The sequence below is a fragment of the Vulpes vulpes genome, chromosome 14 (assembly GCF_048418805.1).
Source record: "Vulpes vulpes isolate BD-2025 chromosome 14, VulVul3, whole genome shotgun sequence".
Classification (NCBI taxonomy): Eukaryota; Metazoa; Chordata; class Mammalia; order Carnivora; family Canidae; genus Vulpes; species Vulpes vulpes.
In genome coordinates this window covers 42,588,549-42,610,482 of record NC_132793.1, presented here as the reverse complement: position 1 = coordinate 42,610,482, position 21,934 = coordinate 42,588,549, and the positions used below count along the sequence as shown (strand labels likewise).

Sequence of the window (21,934 nt, the reverse complement as noted above, 5' to 3'; positions counted from 1 at the left end):
CCGGGTCTCCAGGATCGCGCCCTGGGCCAAAGGCAGGCGCCAAACCGCTGCGCCACCCAGGGATCCCTCGTTGCTTAATTGATTGTGCCAACCAGGCGCCCCCTTGAGGTCCTTTTTAAGTAGCCTGTCTTTTTTTCTTTCTTTCTTTCTTTCTTTCTTTCTTTCTTTCTTTCTTTCTTTCTTTCTTTCTTTCTTTTCTTTTTTTAAGGTTTTATTTATTTATTCATGAGAGACACAGAGAGGCAGAGACACAGGCAGGGGAGAAGCAGGCTCCATGCAGGGAGCCCGATGTGGGACTCTATATCGGATCCCGGGATCATACCCTGAGCCAAAGGCAAACGCTCAACCGCTGAGCCACCCAGGCATCCCCCATTTTATCATTTTTTAACAAAGTAATCTCTACACCCAATGTGGGTCTCGAACTCATATTCCTGAGATCAAGAGTCTCATGCTCCACTGACTGAGCCAGCCAGGCACCCTGCCATTTTATCCTATTTATATGTGGGAAATTGTGGCTCAGGGATATTCTATGACATCATGCAAATCGGTGATGGCAGGTGTAGGTTTTACTTGATCCCCAGCATCCCTTGTCTGTTCATTCCACTCTCATTTTGTAACTAAGATGCCCAAGATGTAACTAGTTTGGGTCTACTACTTGGAAAGTAGTATAACAAGGTAAGATTGGTTAACCTTATTTTGAACTTTTAGGGGGTCCGGTGTTAGGTATAAACCTCTGTAGACATTGCAGAACTGGCCCAGTGAGCCAACTTGTGACCCGGGGAGGGATTGCTGGTGCTCTGACCTGTGGGATGTCATTCCAGACATCAGATGTGCTCTGTATCCTTTGGCCCATCCTGGAAGAGAATCTTAGGAAACGTGGCAGGTCTGGTGCTCTGGAGAGAATGTAATACATTTCTTATTATTCAGTTCCCTATGGCTCTTTCACAAATAACCCCACATTTCGCAGCTTAATTTATCATTCTGTATTCCAGCTCTGTGGAATGACTGGGCTTAGCTGGGCCATTCTTGCCTGCTGTTTCTCTTGTGGTTGTGGTCAGCTGGCAGCCGATTGGAACCCTCTGGGGGTTTGACTGGCCTGGATCACGTGTCTGACAGCTGATAACTGTTTCCTTTTGCTAGCTGCTTTAATGATAAGGTTCTACGTCTTGATAAAGCCCTTATTGATGGACGTAGAGGTAGTTCCTGGTCTTTTGCTATTATAGACAGAATTTTTGCCATTACAGATATGTGAAATACACTCTGGAATAAATTTCACATTTAGGAATTTGTCCTATAAATATTCCTTCCTTTCCGAGAATTGAAATAGTCTGGCAGAAGCTGACTTCATCAGCCATGGTCTTTTGCCATGTAATTAACCTTATGTCTTTCAATAGGGCCCTTTTAAGGCTTCAAATATAGTTTGTTGATGTCTGGATGCGGGATTGTCATAGAGAGAGGGAGGTGGCAAACAGTCCTTCATGGGTTGGAGGGTGCACCTTGGGGAAATTCCCTAATGAGCCCCCTGGTGCTGGCTCAGTTTTCTATTCTGTGCAATGGAGATGTATACGAAGGTAGAGAAATGGAAAAATTGCCTTTGTTGAAGCACACGTGGGGAGTTTCTATTTTTGTTCTGAGAAAACCAGAGGAAAACTCTCCCTGGGACTGGGGTGGGGGCGGGGGGGAGAGGCTTAGTTCCCAGTCTCCTCCCCTGTTCTCATGTTCTCCCCTGTGTAAAAAGACTTTGTGTATCATCTTGGTCAGATGATCCATTGGCCCTGCACTCCCTTAAATTGTCACTAACCTCCTTTCTTTTCTTTTCTTTTCTTTCTTTTCTCTCTCTCTCTTTTTTTTTTAAGATTTTACTTATTTATTCATGAGAGACACACACACACACAGAGGCAGAGACATAGGCAGAGGGAGAAGCAGGCTCCATGCAGGGAGCCCGACATGGGACTTGATCCCGGGACTCCAGGATCACGCCCTGAGCTGAAGGCAGATGCTCAACCGCTTGAGCCACCCAGGCGTCTCACCTCCTTTCTCTCTACCCTTCAAGATGTTTCTTTTCAAACAAAATAGTGCCAGTGATTGGAGGTTTTCATCTGGGGCTGTAATAGAAGGTATCCATTTTACGTGTAAAGCATTTTAAAAAATAGGAATTGACCAAAAGGCTTCAAGTCAACAGGAGTTCGGGTTTGGACTACAAGTTTGCAAGTCCTTGAGAATGTTCTGCAGGAGTACAGGTCTAGCTTTCTCCATGTTCGTAATCAAATTACCTGGGTCGGTTGTCTATGTTCTGTTTTATTAGGCACTTACCAGCTCTCAGTGACCTTTCTCCTGTGTAGACTGGCCTTGAGAAGCTCCGGGTATATTCAGTTGCCAAGACTTGGGTCATATTTAGTCTTTTTATTTATTTATTTATTTATTTATTTATTTATTTATTTGAGAGAGAGAGAGACAGAGAGAGAGAGAGCACGATCACGATCAGTGGGGAGGAGCAGAGGGAGTGGAAGAAGCAGACTCCCTGATGAGCAGGGAGCCTGATGCAGGGCTGGATCCCAGGATTCTGGAATCAGGACCTTAGCCAAAGGCAGACACTTAGCCAGCTGAGCCACCCAGGTGCCCTGGGTCTTATTTAGTCTTTTCACATCCTTTCAAGGGCTTCAGTCCCCAGAATGGAGACTTTTGGGCTAGGCGAAGACCTGCCCTGACCTGGTGACAGAAATAGGAAAGCCTTGGGCTCATCTGGGTCTCCCTCAGGATGAGTGCCAGGCCCTACACCTGTGGGCTTGCAGGGCAGAGGTGGGATGTGAGCAGTTGGAGGCCGAGGATATCTAGCCACCACTCAACAACCCAACTCCTCTGTGCCTTCTCATGCCCACTCTGCCTTTTGAATAGAGCTGAGTTTCTTTAGAGCCCTGAGGTAGAGCCCCACAGAGGATACTACCCTCTCTTCCTTAACTACTTTCTTGGGCTCAGGCTAGCCCAATGGAACCACACACAGTCCTCCGTTTCCCACTGCCCTTTTCTGGAATTACTCTTTGCCATTGTCATTCTCTTCCTCCTCATCTTTGCCTGGCTAAGGGGCTCACTTCCTTGGAAGCACCTGCCCTCACACCCTATACATGTGCAGTAGGTCCCTCTCTGAGTTGTCCATTGTCCAGATGTTGGTGGCCTTTTGACCAGTCTGCTACCCCAATAGACTGGCAGTGTCTTGGGGACAAGTCATCCTCGTGACTGTACTGCCTCCAGCTCTGAGCACAGGGCCTGCTGCCGATTGGGCACTCCATATGCCACCTGAGACACGTTAAGCTCCATGCAGATGAAGAGGCCGACTGAGTAACTGTGTTCTGGGGTCTTTTGCCTTCCCTGAGTCTCTTTGTATTTTGCCACTTGTGAGCCACTGCCCATCAACATTCTTTTATGCACCAGCCCAAGTCTGAGCTTGGGGCATGGGGAGCAGGAATGTGCACAAACACTTGCTAACTTCTGCAAAAGGCATTTAGTTGAGGAAACAAGAAGAACGCTGAGGAAACATCTGTGCATGATGGAACCCTCTGGAACGAGTGGAATAAAGTACCAAACTGTGTGTGGGCCAGTACTTGAGCCTCACGTCTTTAGTACCATCCATGCCATAGTGGCCTCTCCTGGGAGCTGGTTAGAGACACAGCATCTAGACTTTACCACACCTCCTGAATCAGAACCTGCATTTTAACAAGACCCCCAGGGAATTCATGCACACACCAGGGTTTGAGGGCCCTCGTCTGAGGGATACAGACAACAGTTTGGGCAAGAAGCTGCAGTAGTTGGAGAAGCTGCATCAGGGAGGGAACAGTTGAGCTGGGTCTTAGTGGGGGGGCAATACTGAGGGGAGAGGGAAGCAGAAGGGTGTTGGTGGTGATGGAGGTGTTGAGGCAGGCAATGACCAACTCTTCCTGTTAATGATGTGTGTATGAAAATAAGGTTATTAGGCCCTTTTGTAAATAGCAGAGCAATTGGATCAAGCTTCTAAAAGATTTGATTTGGTAGCTTGGAAACCTTTGATGAATCTATCAGATCTGGTGTTTTCACCACTTACTTATAGATTCCTTTTTCTTCCTTAGAGGCTGCTAACATGGTCGAGGGAACATGGGACCAGAAGCCCAGGGCCTGGGGTTTGGAAGCTGTGGGATGCTGACCAAGGCTCTTTCCAAAATGATCATTTTGTTTGTTCATACTCCAGTGGGTTAGAGGCTGAAGCATGGCCCGGCAAGGCAGTTCTACCCTGGGAGGAGTGGCCGGAGCCACTTAGGGGCTGGCAGTCATGGGCTGAGCTGGAAGGCCACGGAGGTTTTAGCTGGCTCCTCAGTGCCTCTCTGAGTGGCCTTGCCCTCCACATGGCTGCTTGGACTTCCTCGAAGCATCGGATGTCTTACATGGCAGCTGGCTTCCAAGAGGGAATGTGTGGAAACTTTAAAGTCTTTTTGTGTTGGTTTTGGTTTTACAGAGAGAGAGCAGAATGTGCATGAGCTGGGGGAGGGGGCAGAGAGAGAAGGAGAGAGAATCCCAAGGAAGCCCCATGCTTGCTCAGCAGGGGGCCACAAGGAGACCGCCTCAATCTCACAACCCTGAGATCATGACCTGAATTGAGATCAAGTCGGATGCTCCACTGACTAAGCCACCCGGGTGCCCCAGCTGCTAAGTCTCTTAAGACCTAGAATTTACACAGGCCCTGCCCAGATCCCAGGGGAGAGGAAATGGTTTCCATCTCTTGATGGATGGAGCAGCATGCAGGCAGGGAGGAGGGAATTGACTGTGTCTGTCTTTGGGGACTCTGTAGGACAGGCTCCCCGACGTCTCCAGGACCTGGACTCCTTACTGCTCTTTCTCCTCAGCCCTGGCCCTCCTCTCAATCATCCAGGCTGGCTGCTGGAGCTCTAGCCAGCGGGAAGGAGTAAAGGAGAATGAGGGCACCACCTTCACCTTCCCCCATGGAAGGAGTATATTTCATTAGGGACTTGCTGTCAGGCTGACAAGTGTAGACATTTAGCTGGGGGCTGTTGGACCCAGAAATCAGAAGTCTATTCTGAGGAAGAAGGGGGAGAATCAATGATGGGGAAAGCTGCCGGTTGTTTCTCTCGCCTTCCCCAAAGCCAAGAAGACCCTCTGGGACGTGTTAGGAGTCAGGAACCCCAGGCTGGGCAAGCCTGGAGACATAGGGAGGTGCACTCCCAGGCTGAGCCCACCTGATGTGCCTACTCTGCACCAGGACCCTCACCCTCTCTCTCTCCCTGTCCCAGTTCACCACAGGCACGTGCAGCGACCCAGCGGCCCACAACTGTGAGCTGTGCGGCAAGGGCTTCCGCCTGCAGCGCATGCTCAACCGCCACCTCAAGTGCCACAACCAGGTGAAGAGGCACCTGTGCACCTTCTGTGGCAAGGGCTTCAATGACACCTTTGACTTGAAGAGGCACGTCCGCACGCATACAGGTGAGTAAGGGGGCGTGTGCTTCGTGGTTGTTTTTGTCCTCCTGGCCAATGGAGTTCCTGCTCCTTCACCACCAAAGAACCAGATCAAGAGCATGGGGCGGTATCAAATTTCAGGAAAGATTGAAGGCTGGGGGCATTTGAGGCCAGCACCTCTGGGCTCACCTCCTGGTTGTGCCAGCACCAGCTGAGTCACCTTGTGCCCATCAAGCCTCTTTTCTGACAGTTTTCACCTCTGTAAGATGTGGTAATGGTCCAAGTTCTAGGACCACTCAAGACAGATCACTGGCTGGGAGTGTTCTGAGGATTTGTGAAGTTGGACGCAAGGCTAGGGGCATAGCTCAGCCCTCATCCAACTGATTGCTAGTGTGGGTTCTCATGCCACTGGTGGTGTCTTCTGCCCCTTTGTTGGGATGCAAGCCTGTCTCAGAATGATTTCCTAAGAGCTCAAAAAGAGAAGGAAATGTTCGGCTCGTATGTGAGGCTGGCAAGTGTCTTCCTCCCTTCATTCCTTGCTCAGTTTCCTGACTTACAAAGCATGGATCTGGGTCCTTACCAGCTCAGTTTACAGAGAATCCTAGAGGTGCCCATTGATCTCTCTCCCAGCCCTCTGACTAGGTAAGGCCTCTTTAGCTGTCATTTGGAAACATCTGGCCTCTAGGCTGCCCCTTGAGGTCCACTTGAAAAGAGGGCTCTTTGGAGGATGATTCTAAGGATGCCATTTCCTTGCTGAAAGTCTCCAACTCTGGGCGAGATGAAATCCAGACTCCTCATCTTGATGGGCTTCATGTAAAGCTCCTTACAATCTGAGTTGCATCTTCAAATCCCCGTCCTGTCCTGTCCCATCCTATCCTATCCCATTTCGTCTCATTTAAACCCATCCCTTCCTAACCATTCAACCCCGTCCTGGTCATGACCCATTCTCCCGATAGTCCCATAGCATTTATTATCTATAGTCTCCTGATCCTCAAACCCTTTCAGAGTTTGGGGTTTCCTTTGGCATCTTGGGATAGGAAAGTGTCCACTCCTCCCTCCAGATGGAGTTCCCTGTTCTTTAATTCTCACACAGGGCCCCTCTCTCTGATCCTCCGTATTCAGATTTCTTTTATAGCTCTTATCACACTGTTTTGTGCTGGCCAGGAGCTGTTTCCCAGGCCAGAGTGTCATCCACCTGAGAGTGGGCTGGCACACCCAAGAGTTTCTTTTTCCTTTTAAGAAACCTTTTCTCAAGTGGATTTTTCATTTGAATGTAGCATGCATCCAGAGGAGCACACAGATCATAAATGTACAGTTTGACAAGTTTAGGAATTTTCACAAAATGAACACACCCACGTAACTAGCACTGAGATCCAGAAACAGAATACAGCAGTCCCCCTTATCCACGGGGATACATTCCAAGACTTCGGTGGATGTCTGAAATCCCAGGTAGTGCCAAACCCTATATATTCTATGCTTTTTCATATATATATGTATATATATATACACACACCTATGATCAAGTTTAATTTACATTTTAGGCATAGCAAGCGATTAACAACAATAACTGGTAATAAAATAGAACAATTATAGCAGTATACTGTAATAAAATTTAAGTGAATGTGGTCTCTCTTTCTCAAAATATCTTATTATACCAAACTCCCCCTTCTTCTTGTGATGATGTGAGGTGATAAAATGCCTGCAAGATGAGATGAAGCGGGGTGAGTGACGCAGACATTGTGATGTAATGTTAGGCTACTGACCTTTTAATGATACGTTAGAAGGAGGATCATCTGCTTCTGGGCTGCGGTTGACCATGGATAACTGAAATCGCTGATCGCTGAAAACAAAGCCACTGATAAGGGGGACTGCCATACTTCCAGCCCCCAGAAGTCACGGCTTCTCCCTCTGTCGCTGTCACCTTTCCTCCAAGAGGCACCACTAGTGTGACTTGTAACAGCATGGATGACTGTCTGGTTTTGAGCATGGTAGAAATGGAATCATATAGTGTGTACTCTTCTGGGTCTGGCTGTAAAGCTTCTTTATTAGTCCCTAGCACCAGGGAATCAGTGAAAGTTTGATCTCTGTGTGGCCAGGCTAGCTCCTTAGGGTGGCACAAGGAGAATACTTAGTGGTGGGCCAGGGGTCCTGTGGGTGGTAGAGCATCCTGAGGGGAGGCAGGTGGAGCATTCTGTAGGATGTGGGGAGTCCTGTATGTGGTGGAAGGTCCAAGGCTATCAGTGGACCCATCAAGTGGCTGGGCTCGAAGACAGCTGACCCAAGGGGCTGGAGGAAGTTGGGGACTCCTCACTCAGTCATCTGTTACTGGCTGTCCTGGAGTGTTTCTTGGCTTTCCATCTCTGTCTGAAGATGTTCTTGAGGACGTGGCCTGCTTCTCCTGAAACTCTTTGCCTGGTGGGCGCAGTGATTACCCCCTGACCCTGACCTTTAAGACAAAGTGAAGTGGGCTCAGGGGTCATTGCCGGCTGATTGGAGTAAAGCACTGAGCCCATGGGGTTGCCTCATCTGTGACTGAGTTGACTCTGTTAATGGAAATATCAGGGACTGACTGCTTCTCTGAGAAGAGTTTGCAGGTTGAGTCAATTGCACTGTGCTTAAAAACTACAGATCAGAGCTAGTTGATTGTGCAACCTTGTCTCAATTTTTTAAATCTTTTTTTTTTTGGGGGGGGGGTATCTTAGTTTGTCCATTTCTAAAGTGGGCATAAGTTTAGTACCGATCACCGAAAATAATGGTTGTGTGGTTTCAGGATAATAATTGCATATAAAGTGCTTCATACATCATAAGCACTTAGTAAATATTAACTATTATTAGTAGTAAACGTTCAAATAATTGGCAGAGGTTTCCTGAGACCCTGCTATGTGACAGGCCCTAGGATTCCCCTCTGTGCTCATGGAGAGCTCAGGTGGCATGGGGTGAAATAACTCAGACATCCGACTGTCACAGGAGAAAAAACTGCAGAGGTGTTAAGCAAGAAAAAGTAGCCCAAGCCTGTGGGGGGCCTGGCAGGTGCATTGTTTCTGCCAGGGCACCAGGGAGACTTCTCAGAGGAGGTGTCCTTTTGGCTGGTCTTAAAGGATGAGCCAGATCTCCACAGCTAGATAGAAGGAGGAAGGGCCTCGCAAATGCCAAGTGTCTGAGTTTGGGTTGCAGACCCTGACCTAAGGATTTGATTGTAAGCAGTTTATTTGGGAGGTGATCTCAGGAGGCCCTATGAGGGGTTACAGAGGGGGGGTGGGAGACAGCCAATAGAAGCAAGCTAATGAGCAGGTTATCACTGTGAGTAACTGGGGCTCAACCCCACTGGGGATGCCCTGGAGAACCACATAGAATGCACCAGAGAATTGCTCCAGGGATGAGGAAGCTGGGGTATTTATCCAGCAACTCCCATCCCTCCTTGATGGGCATCCATCCTGGGGCCTCATTTCCTAGGCAGCTCTTCCCTCCAGCAGCGAGATGCAGGAAGCCACCGACTTTCCTGGAACTGAGGTGACCCAGTGGAAGGCTGGGGAGTGAGCAAGTGAGGAAGATGGCTTGGCAGAGACTGGGAGTCTCTGCAGAGGGTGACACAGCTTCTTCAGATGGCAGCAAGCTGCGAGTAGTCACTTGCCTTCATGCCAGGCCCTCAGCATGTATCCTATCTCAACCCCAACGAGTTCACAAGCCCCACCTCACAGATAAGGAGACCAGGCTCAGGGTGGTCAAATAACCATAGGTGGTGGAGTTGAGAACCAGACCAGCTCCGTGCTGGAGTTCACGGTTTTCCATTTTGTCAGTCCCCTTCACCTCCCAGTGCCTTCCTCACTCAGTTTTCTCCCTGAGGCTGGGGGCTCGCCAGCCTACCCCATTCCAGTTACCAGAAGCTTACTTGCTCTGCAAAAATGTGAGGTGAGGGGACACTCAGGCGTGGCACAGACTTCACACTGCAGCCTGGCAGTGAGCAGGTTGCACAGAAGCCCAAGTGTGCATGTTTGGTGGCACCAACACACCCATTCAGTGAGCGAGGAAGACTCAGACTCCTGACTGAGCTCTTCCATCTCTTTCTCCTCAAAGGTGACATTCCTAGTGACTCAGAGAGCGGCTGAAAGTTACTGAAGTTGATGAATCATAATGTCTTCCACCTAGTGTTTTCCACAGTTTACCCATGAAGGGGGGCATCTAAGAGGGGGAAAATGCAGCCATCCCAGCCACAGCAGGCCCCGGCCACAGGTAGCCTCCAAGCCCCCAACCTGCAGCTGGTCCGGCTGAGATGTGCTGTTACGTGTAAAACCAACACCAGATTTTGAAGATTGAATGCAAATTAAGAATGTAAAACACCTCAGTATTTAATGTTGATTCCACGCTGGAATGCTAATATTTTGAAGACGGTGGGTTAAACAAAATATATCATTAAAATTGCATCTGTTTTCTTTTTACTTATTTTTACTTAACCTTTTTAAAAAAGATTTTACTTATGTATTCGTGAGAGACACAGAGAGAGAGAGAGAGAGAGAGGCAGAGACACGGGCAGAGGGAGAAGCAGAAGGGGGGGAACTTGATCCCAGGATACGCCCTGAGCCAAAGGCAGATGCTCAACTGCTGAGCCACCCAGGAGTCCTTCTTTTTACCTCTTTTTAGAGAGAGAAAATGCATGCATAAGGGGGGTGAGGAGTGGGGAGGGAGGGGCAGAGGCAGAGGGAGAATCTTTAGCAGGTTCTACACCCACCGTGAAGTCCGGATGCGGGGCTTGGACCCTGAGATCATGACCTGAGTCAAAATCAAGAGTCGGATACTTAACCAGCTGAGCCACCCAGGTGCTCCGCTTTTTACTTATTTTAATGAGGCTATTGGGCATTGTGAGATTACAAAATGGCTTGCATTTTAATTTCTGTTGGATAGTATAGCCTGTAAGATCGAATCTAGAGAAAAAAAAAGATCGAATCTAGAGATAACGATTTAAAAATTTTTCAACCATAGTTTTGACTTTTAAAGTGATCAACAAGTAGAATTACAGAAATATCTTGAACCTGTTTTTCCTGCCCTGGGCTTATTTGCTGCTGGAGATGTGCCTCCAAGTAATAAGGGACCAAAATGAGGAGCAAAGGGCTTACTTCAGCAAACTGAAAAAGGAGTCCTGGCTCTGGGGGTGTGGTCATGCCAGCAGCTGGAGGACCCACCACAGCATCCTGGTGAGCTCTACACAAAACAGTTAATCAGTTAAAAGGTCAAAAATTTGGGATTCTCAACATTTTTAAAGTTTGTGCAAACAACTTCACTGGTTCCAAAGATCTTACCAGAATTCTGCGAATTGGGTCTTGATTAAGCTATGAAGGTTGGATTTTTTGCTATTGACGATAACAAGTAAATGTATTTAGAGCAGAAGCAAAGATGTGTGAACACAAGTACGGTAGACACAGTTGAGTGAAGGCTACGTTTGTTTACAGTCTGATTAGACCAGTCATGACTGATTGAAAGCCTGACCTGAGATCAGTATCCATGCAGTGGGCAAAGCGAGTGGCACAGAGAGCCAGGATGAATCTCTCCTCCCCCACATCTCCTGTCCTGTGCTGAGAGGGACAGGGCATCTAAGGAAAGACTCAGAATACCAGGAGACCTCTTGAAAGAGACCCAGGGAAACCAGAGCCTGTAAATGTCTTACCTTAATATCCAAGTGGATGAAAGAAAAGATTAAGATTTTTTTTTGGATGACTTCACCGAAAAAAGTAACTCAGAGGGTGTGTGTTTGTGTGTGTGTGAGAGAGAGAGAGAGAGAGAGATGGGGAGAGGAGATGTTAGTCAAATGACATCTGATTCAAGGTTGGAAAACAGAAACTGATGCACCAAAAACACTTAATGATTTGTGAAAATAGATCAGCGAGCAAACAAGGGGCTTTTTTCAATCCAGACTGTCCTGGTTCCCTAGAAGCAGCTTCCAAGCTGGTGATTCTTATAAAATGATTTCTTGGGGGAGGGCTGTCAGAGGAAACCTGTGAACGGGGTGGGGGAGGGGAGCAAGATAGGGCAGGGGCAGGGGGTGAGCAGACATGTGGCCTTAGTCTGGTCCCCTGGGGGTTCTCTAGTGTGAATGGCACGATAGGCAAGTGGGGGCCATTTTGATGCCATCAGATATTGGCTGAGGGCAGCCACTCCCCTGGGCTGGGAGGTCAGTTGCCCGTGCCCATCCCTTGGAGAAAGGGACAGCCGGTAGCTGTTAGCAACACACATGGTAGATGCAGAATGAAGTACCTCAGAAACAGGGTCTGCAAAGGGACTGGCAGCAGCCACCACACACATAGTGGAGGAAACTGCTGTATTTGAGTGGGATTGACAGGTCCACTAAGGCTAGTGTGGGAGATTATGGTCAAAATAGAGAGAGGCAAAAAAAAAAAAAAGAGAGAGAGAGAGAGGCGGGGATGCCTGGCTGGCTCAGTGGTTGAGCAACTAACTGCCTTGGGCTCAGGGCGTTATCCCAGGGTCCTGGGATCAATTCCCACTTCGGGATCCCTGTGGGGAGCCTGCTTCTCCCTCTGCCTGTGTCTCTGCCTCTTTCATAAATAAATAAATAAAATATTTTTAAAAATAGAGAGAGGGGGCCATGAGCTTTAAAGAAACAAATGGATATTCAGTTTGCTGCCCGTGAAAAACATCATGGGCCTGTTTTTTTAGAGACAATTCTTTTGGATTTGTTTAAATGTTTAGGTTGAACCAACCAGGATGCATCCTAGGATTTGCCACCCATGGAAGGAAATGATTTGTTTCTTAGGGGGAGAGCTGTAAAGGGTACACACACCTGTGGGGTCCCCAGCTCAGACTTTATGGGGTTGTGCCATGAGGTAGCACCCATGTTAGTCATAACTTTATGACTTTGGAATAAAGAAGCCCGTTCAAGGCGCCTGCCATACCTGTGCTAGCTTCTAGGCTCCAGAGAGAGAAGCTGAGGAATGTAGATTCGAGGGCCGGGAAGTGGGGAGGGGGCGCGGGTCAAAGCTGAAGTTAGTATCTGCCCCACCCCTGAGACGCCCTCTGGCCTGATCTTCCGTCGGCCACATTGAGAGGGCCAGGAAGGCAAACAAATCCCATCTTGATTGAAGAAGAGGAAACAATGGTGTCTTTGTTTGGAGCCACCAGGTAGGATTGACTGGTAGGGGGGAAGGGGGGAAATGCAGATTGGGAGAATTTTGGAGTGGGGCAGATGGCAGGAAAAAAAGAAAGTAAACTCCACCCCTAGGGAGTTGAAGGGTTGTGTGATGGGATCACCTCCTTCACTCATCAGGCTGTCCCTGCTCTATTTCATTCTGGCTTCCCTTTTAGCTAAAAAAGTAATATGAAAGGGAAAAGAAGTAAGCCTTCCTCCCCCTGCCAAGCCCCAGTTCCACACTGAAAGCAAACCACCATTTAAGTTTTTCCCCCAGAAGTTGTTAATACACACTGCTTTTTTCATGTCATATATATCTTGGACACTGTATTATATCTGCACGGGTAGACACACCTCTTAAATAATTGTCAGAGCATTTTTTAATACGAGATTATGACAATTTCAAATGTGGAGGCACCATCATTTCCCCTTGTCCCAACTAAGCAACTTGTTTCCATTCTCAGACTTTTCCTTCCTTCCTTCCTTCCTTCCTTCCTTCCTTCCTTCCTTCCTTCCTTCCTTCTTAAAATGTCAGACTGCCATGAATATTCTTATACATCTTTTGTCTACCAGTGTGAGTCTTTCTGTAGATAATTTCCCTAAAGTGGGCCAGAGGGTAGACAAACAACAGTCTTTGATGGGCATGGCCACATTGCCTCCCAAGGAGGCTGCCCTAAATACTCACTCCCACAAGGAGCTTCTTGCTAAAGTTCATGTTTGTATAATAATGGAGCACGTAGCTAAGGCATGGAAAGCAAGCAGAAAGCACCAGTAGCAAAGAATTTTCTTTGGAGGTGTGTGATTTGAAGCTTGATTTTGGTAATAGGAAAGACAATTTGAGGAGAAGAAACGCTTTTGGATAACCCAATGCAGTATTTTTTGGATGAGGTCAGAGCCCATAGGGTACAATGTTCAAAAGGGTTGCTGGCGGAGGAGGTCTCTCCACCCTTCTTCCCGCCAGACACCTAATAACTACATTGAAAACAATTATCCCCTTTTTCTTTCAATGTAAAATAAGCAACATACCCCAAAGTGCATGCAAATACAAGTGTATATACAGATCCTATGTAAAGACAAATACTATGCATGTCCCCACCAACCAGTTTATGAATAGGACGTATTTGTGTCCTGTAAACTCTCAGAGCTCTATTCCACTGGGTGCTTAATATGTGCTGGGCCCTTTGCAGGTGATGGGTCCATTAATCCTCAAAGCAACCTAATAAGGGGGTATGAATGTTATCCCCATTTATTTATTTACTCACGAGAGACACTGAGGTTTGGAGGGGTTCAGCCATATCTATCCAGCGCTCATGGAACAAGTAGCTGATGTGTGATGTGTGGGTTTTCAGAGGCCTCCTGCTGTGTGGGTGTCCGTAGGTTACTGATGGTTGGTGTGGGCATGATGTTTTCCCGTTCCCGGTATCCCATTGCAGGCTGAGCAAGGTTGGCCTTTCCTCCAGAGCACTAAGGTGGGTGAGACTCCAAAGTTGGGGAGGCCTTGGCATCTGTCCTCTTTGCCCAGGCATTCTCTCTGGCCACCTTTGCCTCCCACCCACCCCCGAGTTCATGGGGGGATGGGTGCTGCAGGAGGAAGGGGTTTGTTTTCAAGCCCAGAAAGGATCACCCTGGAGGCTGCTGCATGACAGCGTCTGCACCAGTGAGCAAGGGATGAATGTAGTATTTCCAGAGAGGGGAGGTGAAGCAGGTGTGCCAAAGCCAGAATTGCCCCAACTGGAACTTCTGGTGCCTGCTCTCTTCCATACATCTTGGTGTCTGCAAGTCCCCTATCCAACCAGCCAGGCTCACATCCCACCCTTCCTGAGAAAAGCCATCCAGCAGCAGTCATCCTCAAGCTATTGTCTGGACGATGCAAGGCTCTGGAATCTCTAGCCTTTGCTGTCTGGGCCTTGCTGGGTGCTCTGCCTGTGGAAGGTGCTCAGCTGACCTGTTGATGCAGGAGAAGCAGGTGTGCTCCTGGCATGCTCGCCTCTGCCAGGGGGCAGGGATCCAGCAGAGTCCTGGTCCACAGTCACTTCCCATCACCTTTTTGTGTCCCCAAGGGGGTAGGGTCTCCTAGAGCAGGATTGGAAGCCTCATTTTCCCTAGGGCCTGGGAGTTTGCTGCGGGGGGGGGGGGGGGGGGGGGGGGGGAGGGGGGGTGTAAATGTGCCACTCTCGCCACATGTTTAGTTTGATGGGTTTTTGTTTTGTTTTGTTTTGTTTTTAAAGATTTTATTTATTTACTCACGAGAGACACACACACAGAGAGGCAGAAACACAGGCAGAAGGAGAAGCAGGCTCCCTGCAGGAAGCTCGATGCGGGACTCATCCCAGGACCCTGGGATCATGACCTGGGCCCAAGGCAGACGCTCAACCACTGAGCCACCCAGGCATCCCTAGTTTGATGTTTTTGTTTTTTTTAAAGATTTATTAAAAAAAAAAAAAAAAAGATTTATTTATTTATTTATTCATGATAGAGAGAGAGAGAGAGGCAGAGACACAGGCAGAGGGAGAAGCAGGCTCCATGCCAGGAGCCCAACGCCGGACTCGATCCCAGGACTCCAGGATCATGCCCTGGGCCAAAGGCAGGTGCTAAACCGCTGAGCCACCCAGGGATCCCCCCTAGTTTGATGTTTTAAGACAGTAGTGGGTTATTTCCAATAACTGTTGAAAGGAGTAACTGGTCTCTGGGTGAATTTCTGTTGTGATGGGCTGTGGGTTTGAAATCAGGTTTGTTGCTTGATCTGCCAGAGATTGGGGGAGCCCGCTGCTGGCATGGCGCAGAAGGCCTGAAGAGATACAAAGCCCTCTAACAGGCATGAGCATGAAACCCAAAGCAGCCCTCTTCCTTACATTTGTTTCTTAAATCTTTTTCTCTGGGCCTGGGCCAGTAGGGGCTCATTCATTCATTCCTTCATTTAAAAATTATTTATTGAGCACCTATTATGTGCCGAATGCCGAGGCTTGTAAAAGAATTTCTTATGTTCTGGCAGTTTTTCTAGAATGTGTAGAACATAATATAGACCTGCATTCTGCTTGAGTAGAATTTCATTGACCCAACACACTTTTCACCTGAATGTTACAGGATATGTTTCATGTGTGTACTTCTGGATGTGGACTGGATGAAAAATGAAAGCAATTTGGTTTGTTCAGTTGGTTGGATGGGGGCCGGGGAGTGGATATTTTTTCATTTCAACTTCCTTTATCATCTGTGTACTTCGTGAACAGGAGGGGCTCTCTTGCCCAATTCCGTGAGCCACCATTAAGGAAGTGAGGACTTTTAACCTTGGAGAGAAAATATTGGGACCAGGACTGCTTGCAGACCCCCTGAAGTGCTGTCTTCATGCCTCACTTGGTAGAGTTTGCCTGTGAAGCCCTCTGGTCCCAGACATTTGTTTGTTGGGAGTTTTTTGTTTATTGATTCAATCTCCTTGCTGGTAATTGGTGTATTCAAATGTTCTGTTTTCTTCCTGTTCAGTATCGGTCATGCCTAATTTGGTGTGTTTTTAGACCTGTGACTCCCAAAGAGGTCCCGGGACAAGCAAGCCTCTGCATCACCTGGGAATGCGCTAGAAACCTGGGAGTCCCAGCCCTATCCATCCCAGAATGAGAACCACCAGGGCTGGGGCCAGGAATCTGTGTTTTGGCAAACCCTCACCCGCCCTGCCCCCCTATCCCCCCCCACCCTGGGTTGGAGGACCACAGCACCACGTCCAATTTCGGGCTGGGGTGGGACCTGGGACTCTGCATTTACTACAAGCTCCCAAGTGGTGCAGTTCGATTATCCGTCTGAGGAGCACATGTTAGGACCCGGTTGTACAAGGCAGTCGGTCTATCTCTGGCTTGTGAAAGATGGCATTTGGGTATAGCAGTACAACAAAACACCCTGGTGCTGTTGAAAAGGAATGAAACCCAGCTGTAAGCACCAACATGGAAAAATCCTCCAGATTATTGTGGAGCTAAAAAAGTAGATTTTGAAAATATCTTAGGATAAGTTTGCTTCCACTAAAGCGAGGATAGTAAAAGCATGATAAATCCTATGTTTGTGTACAAAAATATTTAAACATTTTTTTTTAAATTTTTTATTTATTTATGATAGTCACAGAGAGATAGAGAGAGAGGCAGAGACACAAGCAGGCTCCACGCACCGGGAGCCCGACGTGGGACTCGATCCCGGGTCTCCAGGATTGTGCCCTGGGCCAAAGGCAGGCGCCAAACCGCTGCGCCACCCAGGGATCCCTATTTAAACATTTTTAAATGGGAGTTTTAATACAGCTCCTTTTCAATTTTTCAGTATATTTATTTCAACAATCAGAACAGGATGGGGAAAAAGAATAACCACTTAAAAAATACATGTAAAATCTCCCTGGAGTGCACGTCTTTCCTTTTGTTGCAAGCTCCAGGAGGGTATTGTCGGGTCTTGTCCTTGTTTAAGATTTTGATAACTTGTTCTTAGGGATATTTTTTTTTCAGTGTGTTTCAGTTTTTGAAACATTATCTAACTTGATTGATGAGTTTTTGGCCTGCCCTTAAATTTTGCTTCGGCGATTCCTGCACGGGATGACTCTGCAGGCCTCTGGGCTCTAAGATGGTCTGATGGTGGTGGCTGCCCCCCATCTGTTCCTGGTACCCCTGGCATGACACTCTTCCCTTACAGCCTACGTTAGGCCTTACACACATCAGTTTATGTGACACTCTAACCTCAGAGTCAGAATGAGTGCCCTTCGTGAAATAGGAAGGTCTGTGCTTTCACGAGGCTGAGCTCCCTGGTGTGGATGGCACATGGGAACTATCCATCTAGAAGGCAGTCCCCACGAATATTAGCCGGATGCTGAGGCCAGCATGAGATCTCGTTTGGAAATGCTTTCATAACTGTGGCAGATGCCACCCATGTCCAGCCCACGCCCCTGGCTCCTGCCGTTTCTGGGCACACCCATTGACGTTGTGACTGCCCACACCTGCAACTCTGCCTGACAGTGTTCTTGCTGGCACAAGCCGGGGAGGGAGAATCAGCACCACCCAGGGGCCGCCCCTGACAGTGCTGCTGGGGGTGGGGGGGACCCTAGCTGTAAGGGGCAGGATGACTCAGAGGTCAATGTCTTAACTTGTCCAGGGGAACTGGACTCTGGTTGCCCACAGCAGTGACCGCCTTGCTGTCCATACCTCATAGGACTCCTTCCTCTCCCAGCCCCCATGTCTTCACTCACTTATAGGTACTGCTGGAATCTTTGTCAGAGGGTCTGTTTCCAGAAAACAACAACTAAACTAAAAACAAGTTTTGCTTTGCCCATTATAAAACCAAAACATTAAGGCATACAAGTGGGAAGACCAAAACCCTTCCTCCCAAAGCCAGGTGGTGTTTCTTTGCAAGGTTGGCATCCCTTTTTATGTTTGCTCATGGGGATGCTGTGAACCTTTGTAGACACACCTTGTTTCCTGTCTTAATCATTTTCCTCACATCAAATTCCTGGTCGTGTGGATTTTTTTCCTCCCTATTTTTCCTACCCCTCCTACAACCGTTTATCCACTCTGTTCCACAGGTTTGACTTTTCCATGTACAGGTAGTACCATGCTGTATTTATCATTCTCTGTTGGTTTATTTCATATAATGCCCTCACCGTTCATCCACGATGTTGTAAATAGCAGGATTTCCTTTCTCGTGGCAGAATAATATTCCATTGTATAAATACACCACATCTTCTTTATCCATTCATTTGTTGATGGACACTTAGATTATGTGCGTGCCTTGGCTGTTGTGAATAATGCTGCGGTGAACACAGGTGTGCAGATGTCTCTTTGAGATCCTATTTTCCTTTTCTTTGGATATGTATCCTAGACGTGGGATTTCTGATCATATGGTAGTGCTCTTCCTTTTTTTTTTTTTTTTTTAGATTTTATTTATTTATTCATGAGAGACACAGAGAGAGAGAGAGAGGCAGAGACTTAGACAGAGGGAGAAGCAGGCTCCCTGCGGGGAGCTGGATGCGGGACTCGATCTCGGGACTCCAGGATCCCGACCTGAGCCAAAGACAGACGCTCAACCATTGAGCAACCGAGGTGTCCCTGGTAGTGCTATTCTTAATTTTTTGGGAAACCTCCATACTGATTTCCATAATGGCTGTGCCAGTTTACATTTCCACCATCAGTGTACAAGGGTTCCCTTTCCCCCACATCCTCAAGGACCCTTGCTATCTTTTGTCTTTGATGATAATCATTCTAACAGGTGCGAGGTGATATTTCATGGCAGTTGTGACTCACATTCTCCTGATGATCAACGGTGTTGAGCACCTTGTCATGTACCTGTTGGCTCTTTGCCTGCCTTCTTTGGAAGAGGGTCCGTTTAGTTCGCCCGGTTTTGAATCAGGTCATTTGGTTTTCTGCTATTGGGTTGTGCATCATGATTTCAAATGGCTTCATGGTTGGGAGGCTCTGGCTTGGTGGTGACCAACTGGTGATGTGTCTGCCCATCAACCTTGCAGGCATTCGCCCCTACAAATGTGACATCTGCAACAAAGCCTTCACCCAGCGCTGCTCCTTGGAGTCGCACCTGAAGAAGATCCACGGGGTGCAGCAGCAGTACGCCTACAAACAACGTCGGGACAAGCTTTATGTCTGTGAGGATTGTGGCTACACGGGGCCCACCCAGGAGGACCTGTACCTGCACGTGAACAGTGCCCACCCAGGCAGCGCCTTTCTCAAAAAGACATCCAAAAAACTAGCGGCTCTTTTGCAAACCAAGCTGATGTCCACACGCCAGGGGAATGCCAACCTGAGCGAGGAGGAGAAGTGAAGAGGAGGAGGAGCTGGGAGAAACTCCAGAGCTGGCACGTTGATAGGAATTTGGGGTTTGGAAGGTCCCCCACCGTACATGGGTTTCGTTCATTCCCCTGTCCTTCCAGGGCCTGAGCTGGGGGATCTGTTCTAATAAGGGTTGTCAATGATCATAGAGGAGCCAGGCCCCCCGTAACCCACATCCTGTTGAACAGTCACGTTAACAAAAGTTTGTGTTGATCATGATTGCTGTGAGGTGTTTTCCTTTTTTCTTTTTTTTTTTTTTTTTAAGGATTTTCATATGTGGAGGCAGAGGTGTTCTTAGAGAGACTATCATTTATGGTGCCTTGAAATAAAAGTACTTCTACTTGCAGTGCTACTCAAGTAAGGAAAATGAATTTTATTATTCTGAAAGAGTTTAAAGGAATTATTTTAATAAATGAAATGTTCTCATGGAACTTCCCTTATAAAAACAAAACAGAGCACTGAGGGCTAGCTCCCTGTTTAGGGCTTCTTGTGACATTCGCTTGAGGTTGTTTGGGGTGGATGCTTGTGTATTGGCGGGTGAGTTCAAAGAAGCAACTCTTGAGCCCTTGGTAGCAGAGCAGATGAACAGGTGCCTCAAGGCTGATGGGCAGAGATGCCTGGGGTGGACGGAGAAGGTCACTCACCAACGCTTTCGTCACTTTTTGCGATCCTGGGGTTACTGTGGAGATGCTTCTGGGTTTTGGGGGCTGGGACTTGCTGGCTGCAAGTACTTGTCCCTTTGTTGAGTCTGGCAGTGGTGGAGAAGTGGCAAACGCTGGAGCGTGAGGAATGCTCGCTGGCCTGGTGCACACTGCTCTTGTGGGAGGGACAGCAGTCTCCTTTGGGGCATGTGACTGCTGAGTGCTGTGACCTTTGGCCACCTGCATCTCCTCACCTAGGAGGCCTGGCCCCAGAGGCCCAGGAGGTTAACGATAAAGCAGACCTGAGCCCAAGGTAGGGTAAAAGAGAGGCAGCAGCCTATGGGGATGAGAGGTGGTTTCCAGGGTCCTTCTGTGATTGGAGGGTGGGGATAGCAGGAAGGGCCCAAACCGTCAGGGAATCATGGTGGCTGAGAGAGAGATTTTCCCCAGTCCCAGTGCTGCCCAAACTGAGTGCTCATCTGCCCTGCCCTTTGGCCCTTCAGCTGCTTACCTCTGGTGCCCTGGGTCTGAGTTCCCCAGCCTCCTCTTCACCCTGGAAGTGGAAGGAAATCTTGTGTTAGGACCAGGCTGCTTCTTGGTCTGGGGAACATGTGGGTGATGGGGCCATTTCCAATTTCCTCCCTCCTCCTCCTCTGTTCCTTTCCTTCTTCTGCTTGCTTCCACCTCTCTCCTGGTTTCTCATTGCCCCCTCCTTTCCCACACCGTGGGCCAGGCATTCTGCCAAGACCTGGACAATTTCAGTGGCATGTCCTATAACTTGAGTTAGCATTTCTCTTGCAAGTCAGCTTTTTCTTTCTGAAGGAGGAAATAAACCCTTCTGTTGAGCACCTATGATGTTGGGCACCCAGCTGGGCACTGCCATCTGCATAGTGTTCTCTGGAACAATTCTTGGAGCACACCTGGGGGGGGTCAGCTTCCCAGTGCCCAGGAGCAGATGAGGCAGCCGCTGGGGCCATCCATTGGTGGCCAGAAGAGAGGGCCAGCTAAATCTGGTCAAAATCCCTTTTCCCTCTCCTCATCCTTAAGAAAGGAAAGAAAACTCCCCAGGTTCAATTTGGACTATGCAAGAGGCAGACACGAGACTAGGGCAGGCTTTGGGATCCTCAGTCTGGTGACCCCAAAGGGTCACCCCTTTGGGTTTTTCTGAATGGCAATGCTCAGTGGCACAGAGCCATCCTGAAGGGTCGACGTGGTCCTGCCCTGCCTCGAGTAAAAGTCCAGGTGCTTGGGCTAAGGCCACAGCACCCTGTGGTCTACATGGCCACGTTCAAGAATCTGCAGTGGCTGAGGATGGACTTGGGACCCATAGCAGCAGAGTGGGATGGCATGGTGGCTACTTGGTGAAGCCTCCTGGGACAGCTGGCATGGAGGGCTTGGCCCTGGCAGCAGCGGGCCAATTGCTGACATCACGTTGTGTCTCCTAGCACTTGATGCAGAGGAGAGAGTCTAGAAAGCATTTGATTTGCTTTCCTCAGTTATCTGGGTAATTGTGACAGCAAAAATGAGAATTCCTATAAGGAATTATCTAAACAACTAGCAGCTGGCCCGTAGCCTGTTTTGCACAGAGAGTTATGAACTAACGGACATGGTGTTCTCTTTAGGGATAGATTTTTATTTATTTATTTTTGAGACTTTTTTTTTTTTTAAAGTAAGCTCTATACCCAAAATGGGGCTTGAACTCATGACCCTGGGATCAAGAGGCTTATGCTCCACTGATTGAGCCAGCCAGGCACCCTGGGGCAGATTTTTATTAAATAGAATTCTTGGTTGCGAATGTATTGGCTGACAAATCTAGGGTTGTTGTCCAGCTTCACGGATAGCTGGATCTAGGTGCCTAAATAATGTTATCACTCATCTTTCTCTCTGTCATATATCTAGTTTTCCCACAGGTGACTTCTTCC

The 21,934-nt window shown here is 48.2% G+C and overlaps 1 protein-coding gene across 4 annotated transcripts in view; it reads left to right on the top strand.

Moving 5' to 3' along the window:
- Positions 1-19,590, top strand: part of OVOL2 (ovo like zinc finger 2) — a 30,163-nt gene extending 10,573 nt beyond the window's left edge. For all 4 annotated transcript variants that reach the window (XM_072736468.1, XM_026002369.2, XM_072736469.1 and 1 more), the window contains 2 exons: positions 5,277-5,466; positions 19,053-19,590. In XM_072736468.1, the coding sequence (XP_072592569.1) occupies positions 5,277-5,466; positions 19,053-19,363 (501 nt within the window). In that variant the 3' untranslated portion in view covers positions 19,364-19,590. The remainder of the gene's footprint in view (positions 1-5,276; positions 5,467-19,052) is intronic.
- Positions 19,591-21,934: the final 2,344 nt, after the last annotated feature.